This window comes from Coptis chinensis, chromosome 6 (assembly GCF_015680905.1).
Source record: "Coptis chinensis isolate HL-2020 chromosome 6, ASM1568090v1, whole genome shotgun sequence".
Classification (NCBI taxonomy): Eukaryota; Viridiplantae; Streptophyta; class Magnoliopsida; order Ranunculales; family Ranunculaceae; genus Coptis; species Coptis chinensis.
The window spans coordinates 59,927,365-59,933,238 of record NC_141461.1 but is presented as its reverse complement, the minus strand read 5'-3'; the positions used below and the strand labels follow the sequence as shown (position 1 = coordinate 59,933,238).

General features: G+C 37.7%; 1 protein-coding gene across 1 annotated transcript; it reads right to left on the bottom strand.

The window, feature by feature from the left end:
- Positions 1-1,255: 1,255 nt before the first annotated feature.
- Positions 1,256-1,936, bottom strand: LOC147493785 (protein FAR1-RELATED SEQUENCE 5-like). Its single transcript, XM_086567938.1, has one exon. It carries the CDS (start codon positions 1,934-1,936, stop codon positions 1,256-1,258), a length of 681 nt encoding a protein of 226 aa, XP_086424064.1.
- Between the last annotated feature and the right edge of the window lie 3,938 nt (positions 1,937-5,874).

The following is a 5,874-nucleotide window of genomic DNA, read 5'->3' as shown; positions in this document are numbered from 1 at the left end:
CTCTAGAATACATCTTTTGAGGTATTTGGTCCAGAATAGGCTTGTATCCTGAAAAAGCAATAAGAACATAAGTTTTCTACATTATTGATCATATAATTTGACTAAATTGAAGCATTATAAGAGGATAAAAACACATATTTGGGGATTGATCATTAAACTACGAGTGTTTCCCTTCACTCTAGCAGGCAAGAGCCATGCATGGCTTCTGTCTCAAAAGCCCGACTTTTTTGATACATGGGAAAAGGTAGTCTTCTCCTTCATGAAGAAATACTTTCCACCGAAGAAAACAGAAGAGATAGTAAGTAAGATACAGTTCTTCAGGCAGAGTCCGAGTGAGACATTCTCCAAAGCATGGGATAGATTCTCTGACCTACTCCAGTCATGTCCTCACCATAAACTAGAAAAATCCACTCTTATCTAATGTTTTTTCAAAGGTCTTCTCCAAGAACACAGGGTAACACTCGATATCATGAGTAATGACAATTTTTTGGATAGAGGTGCAACCGAAGCTTTAACATTTCTTGAAAACCAAGCATAAAAGAGTATTCATTGGGGAGACACAAACAACTCTAGAATATCCCAACCCATTACATTTAAAGCCAATGGTATTTTTGAAATAAAATCCGATTTGGAGATCAAGACATTAATTGAATCCCTTACAAGAAAGATAGATGCCCTCACAACCAAACAAAATATTCATTCTCCTAACCCAGTCATGAACATAAATACCCCACCATGCACGTTCTGTTTCAACTTAAATCACTTTGATAAACAACATCTCATCACTTCAACTAGAAGAAGTCTGTGCTTTCAATGTACCAAATGCACCATTGAGGCAACACCGAAATTATACATGGAGTACTAATCCACAAACCCAACCACCTCCAGCGTTCACAAATCATGTCAAACCACAAAATATATTCAACCAGTTCAGACAAGAACAATGTACCTACAACAATCAGAACAGAGTAATGGTTCTATCCAATTTTAGGCAGAACTACCAAAATCCACCAATCAACAACCAAAGAGACCTAGTTCTAATTACACCACCTATTAGTGTCCCATCAGATAAAACATCTGAGATAATACTATCTTTGATGCAACAACAAGCTCAAATCTTGGTGTCCATACGCGGCATCATGTACTGGTTGCTCTTGTATGTTGAATCAAACAACAATACATTTCCAAAGCAACTGTAGTTTGCACGTGAGGTGGAATCTGCCCAAAACACTCTAACCAGCTACCCCACCCTCATTTAAGTTATACTTGTAATGCAATAAGGGTCTCCCTTCACCTTGTTATCCATGAAAGCCAGCAGTATGTTGGCGTCACCATCAATACATCGATTTCTCTTATCAAGCCATATTTGATTATACATGTCTTTCTTCAAAAAACCAACACTTGAGAAACCTCCAGCCCTATGTATAAAAACATCCATCACCTTACATTTACGAACACCAACATCAACTAGGCTCGTAGCAAATTTCAAATCTTCTTCACTTACATTTCTATGTGATCTTAAGAACATCGAGCACGGATCTGGTACAAGTGGATGTGTGTGTTCCCCAATAAAATCGTTCACAACAGACAAATTTGATTCAAAATCATAACCAACTTCAAAGTGGGCTTCACATTTGAACCTAGTGATGGGTTTCGACTCTCTGGATTCGATGTCGCATTTTTTGGTCTTTAGATTTTGTTCACCAGCAGTCGAATATAGAAATCTCCGCTTAACACGAACACCATTTGTTCTCATTCTATAAGTATCTTTAAGAACATGGAAACTGACTAACTTTGTATATTGATTGTAAATTGCGAAAGCCTCCTCAGTGGTCTTGAACTGCATAGAATATAATGTTGTTTTGTCTTCTTTGAAAACTCTACTAGCCTCACACTCATCACTGTCTCTATCAGCTGTTCTCATGAATTTCAACATTTTCACCCTCCCCCATAGATGTCACATCCATAAAATCACTATCCTCATACGTAAAACTATCAAAACATGCATTGTAAAGCCAATCTTCTTCATCGTCAGAGATGTGATTCATCATATGATCACTACGTGAAACAAGTGTAATTTTAACGCATATTCACTCGATTCCATACTCTATGAAGTAATCACAGTGGTAATAGAAAAAAAAACATAAATGCTTGAACAGTAGAATGGTCATCACCAAACAACTATGGTGCTCAAACCATATACCACTTTGGAAAAATTCAATGTCAAGTTCATTTGACATTGGAGAAATTCAATGTCAACTTTATTTGACATTTGAGAAAAGCTCAACATGATACACCTGTCTAACTGTCATAATAATATTGCACATCACTTTTTAAATCAACAAAAGAGCAAATGTGTGTGATTTAGGGTTCAAATTGTCCAAATCACACACCATTCAATTGAGAATTTTTACCTAGACATGAGAATTCTATCTAAACAATTTTTTCTTGAATGCAAAACCCAATTATCAGTCAACCACTGGCAGCGGTTGCCTCTTAACCCACCGTTGTCGGAATTCTTCTTCTCTTTTTCTTCTGGAACTGATTCTGAATGGGAAAATTTATGGTTGTCAAGGTTCTAGTTGTCATTGGCTATAGGTTGGGTTGAGAGCTAGGTTTGATTCCTCAAAATCCGTAGAAGACATACTGAGTTCATGTTGTGTGAAAGCATTGGTCCATTATCGTGGATGTCCTTGGAGGTTGGAGTTGAGTGAGTAGAGGTTGGATCTGGTGGGAGAACTTGTAAAGTTTGGGACTTGATTCATGCTGTGCTTGGACGGAAACAAACGAGGAGTTCAAGGTAGAGGCTGGTTTTTAAACAACCTGGCCTATTCTCTATGGGCGGATACTGGCATTTGGGATCGAATTTATTTCTTGCCGATGATTTCCTGTTGAGGTTTGGTTTTTGAAGAGAGGAGCTGAGGTCGATTTTTGGTTTTTATGCTGCTTTCTTAGCATAAGCAAATATAGCAGATCTGATCCTGAGCTGAATTCGAAACTTAGATCTTGTACAATTGTTTGGAGGCTACCAATGGGTATTTGAATGTGAAATTGTATCAGCTTCGTGATTTGAAAATGTCAAAGGTTTGTGAAGGGGATGAAACTAACGAAGGTGTTGTTGCAAGTGGGTAGAGAAGGTAGACTGATCGGGTTGCACGATCCAGATCAATCTGCACGCCTGAAACATGGTAAGCTTGAAGCAGCATCTTGTCTTGGGCTTTAGTAGTCGTGGGCTTGGATATGTTTTATTATCCATAGCCACATCCCTTGGCAACTTAAAAAGTTATGGACCCGGGCTACTGCTGAGATTTCGTCCAGTGGTTTCGGCAGCAAGCAAGACATGGATCAACCCCAGAGAAAGAACACCTAGAAATTCCAGATCTGTTATACTTTAGTTACATCTAGAGTCCATACAGATCAAGTTTCTACCACAGAAATATAGCATTTGTAAGGTTCATTTTGGGCCTCCTCTAGATATAGATTTATAAACTTATGTAAAAGAGGATGCCAGTGGACACGACTATGCAAATAGTTACTGTTTTTAATACAGGTGAGGGTCTGCCTAACCCTAGCTTATTATTTTTTTTTAAATTACCTAGACATGAAAAAGAGAAGGAGCCAAAAGAGAAATCAACTAACCTCATACTTAAAATTGTGGAATATCAAAGTACACTACGAGAGTAAAGAAATGGATGTAAGAGTTCTCCAGTTGAACGTATTTTAGTGAAAGGAAAAGTTTAGTTGCGTGCTGATAAGAGCCCAAAACTATAGTTTTAACCCTGTAACAGTCATACTTTTAGACCAATTATGTGAGTAATAATTAAGAGTTAACACTGATTACGTGTTTTTATGCATTTCAGGTTTCAAAGTCCATTATGTGCAGAAATGTGCCACTTTAGCGAGATAAAGGAGCAAAGGTCGGTTACTAAGTAGTTCCATGATTAAAGGCCAAGATTGAAGAAGACAAAGCCTTCCTAAAGCCCGGTCAAAAGCTGAAAAGTCGACACGGGCAGAAACAGCACACAAGTCAGTAGAACTTCCGAAGGCCGTATCTTTGGACTCAGACCTCATAATGGGGCCTACCTTATGTCAAAACGACCGGCTCGGAAAGAGCTTTCCAATGGTCCAAGCTTTGACCCAATCAGAGGAGCAAAAGTGGACGAAAAGTCTGTTGAAACCAACTACAGCTGAAGAGGCCTTTTTGGACTGAAAGAATTGGGTTTTGGGCTTGATTCTCTGGCCCAAAACATGGCTCCAAGCCCATGCACGATTTTTGGATCTGAAAGTATAAAAACCAAAGCTTAGCTCTTTGTTAATGGTAGATAAGAGGTTAGAAAATAAAAGTAGCTTAGAATAGAAAGTACCCATTAGAATAGCTTCTAGATCTAGATTTAATTATTTATGTTAAGTTTAGTTTCAAATCCAATTCTTGTCTTAGATTAAACTCTAGAATCATTATTCTTAATTAGATTGATTAATAAAATAGCTAGTTTGTTAATTTCGATTCTTGTCATTTACATTTGTGTTAGATCTGATTTTATTTATTACTTGTTATTCAATTCTTAGTTATTAATTAGATTTTAATTATTGTTTAATTTAGATTAGTAAATTTCAATTCTTTATATCATGTTTAGTTTTAATTTAATCGGAAATGATTGCGTAATGATTCTCGGCTAAACCTCCATTAGAGGGGGTTGAGAAGCCTTGATGAAAGCTTGATTCCGATTATCGTAGAGTCGTCGTAATTTCCTTTCCACTCTAGAAACGATTAGTTCACCATGAGAATGGGTTTAATCGTTCATATGCTAGTTATGAATTGGTAGGAATGCCATGTGTAATTAGGGATTAGGAAGAACCAATTGTTCTGCGAAGGAGTTCAATTCTGATTACGACGATTCGTCGTTACTATGATTAAGTTAAGTTAAGGTGGAATCAATCCCCCTCTAACTCCTTATAATCGAATCAACGTAGCATTCCCATAGTTATTTTGATAACCGACTAGTTGCATCTTGTGGGTAGTTGCATCGTAGTCTAGTTGCCACTTCGTAAATCTCTCATTAGACTTTAGTGTCAAAAGTACTTATACTTAGAGAACATTAACATGCAGAAGGACTAGGAGTGGAACGAACTTTCTACTCCACTATATCTCATAGGATTGAGAGTAGAATCTTTGATAAAAATAGACACGTAGATAGTTTTAGTTTACTTACGTTTTGAGTTCATCATTCATTTCGTAGGTAGACTATTCATTTTATGTTTTATCAAATAGCGCCGCTGCCATCTTAGTTTCACTTTCGCATTGTTTTCGTAGTGTAAGTACTTTTCTTAAAGTCCCATTTTCACCCACCCACCCTGGTTTGATTCATACTGTGGTTTTCCGATTCATCGTTGAAAAGTTCGAACAAAAATACACCGAAGGCCACCACGCTTATAAGGAGCGCACTCGCGCTATAGCTCTATACTGGAACACGAGCGCGACCTGCCCCCATGTGGAGCGCGACCCGCCCTAAAAACACTGTAATTTGAAAATTACACGGAGTGCGACCGTGCCCTATGAGAGCGCACCCGTGCCCTTTGCTAATTTTTCCGGAATTCAACAGTTTTGACTCGAACTTTGATTTTTCAAGTTTTTCAGTGTTCAAACTTGTTATATACACTGAACACGCGTAAACAAGACGCTATTCATAAGCGAAGCAAGGACGCAATCAGGTATTCCTTTCTTCCACACCTCGCATCTTCTATTAGAGGTTTATACTAGTATATCAAAATTGTTTGGAGTGTTGATGTGTTTAGCTAAATTTCCTTTTAGCCTTGTATAAGATTAAGGTCTGGCCGAACAAAAACACCGAACGTAATTACACAACAACGTCAACA

Bases quoted from the DNA above. Each gene is read 5' to 3' on its own strand.
- LOC147493785 (XM_086567938.1), bottom strand. From the start codon at position 1,936: ATGTTGAAATTCATGAGAACAGCTGATAGAGACAGTGATGAGTGTGAG.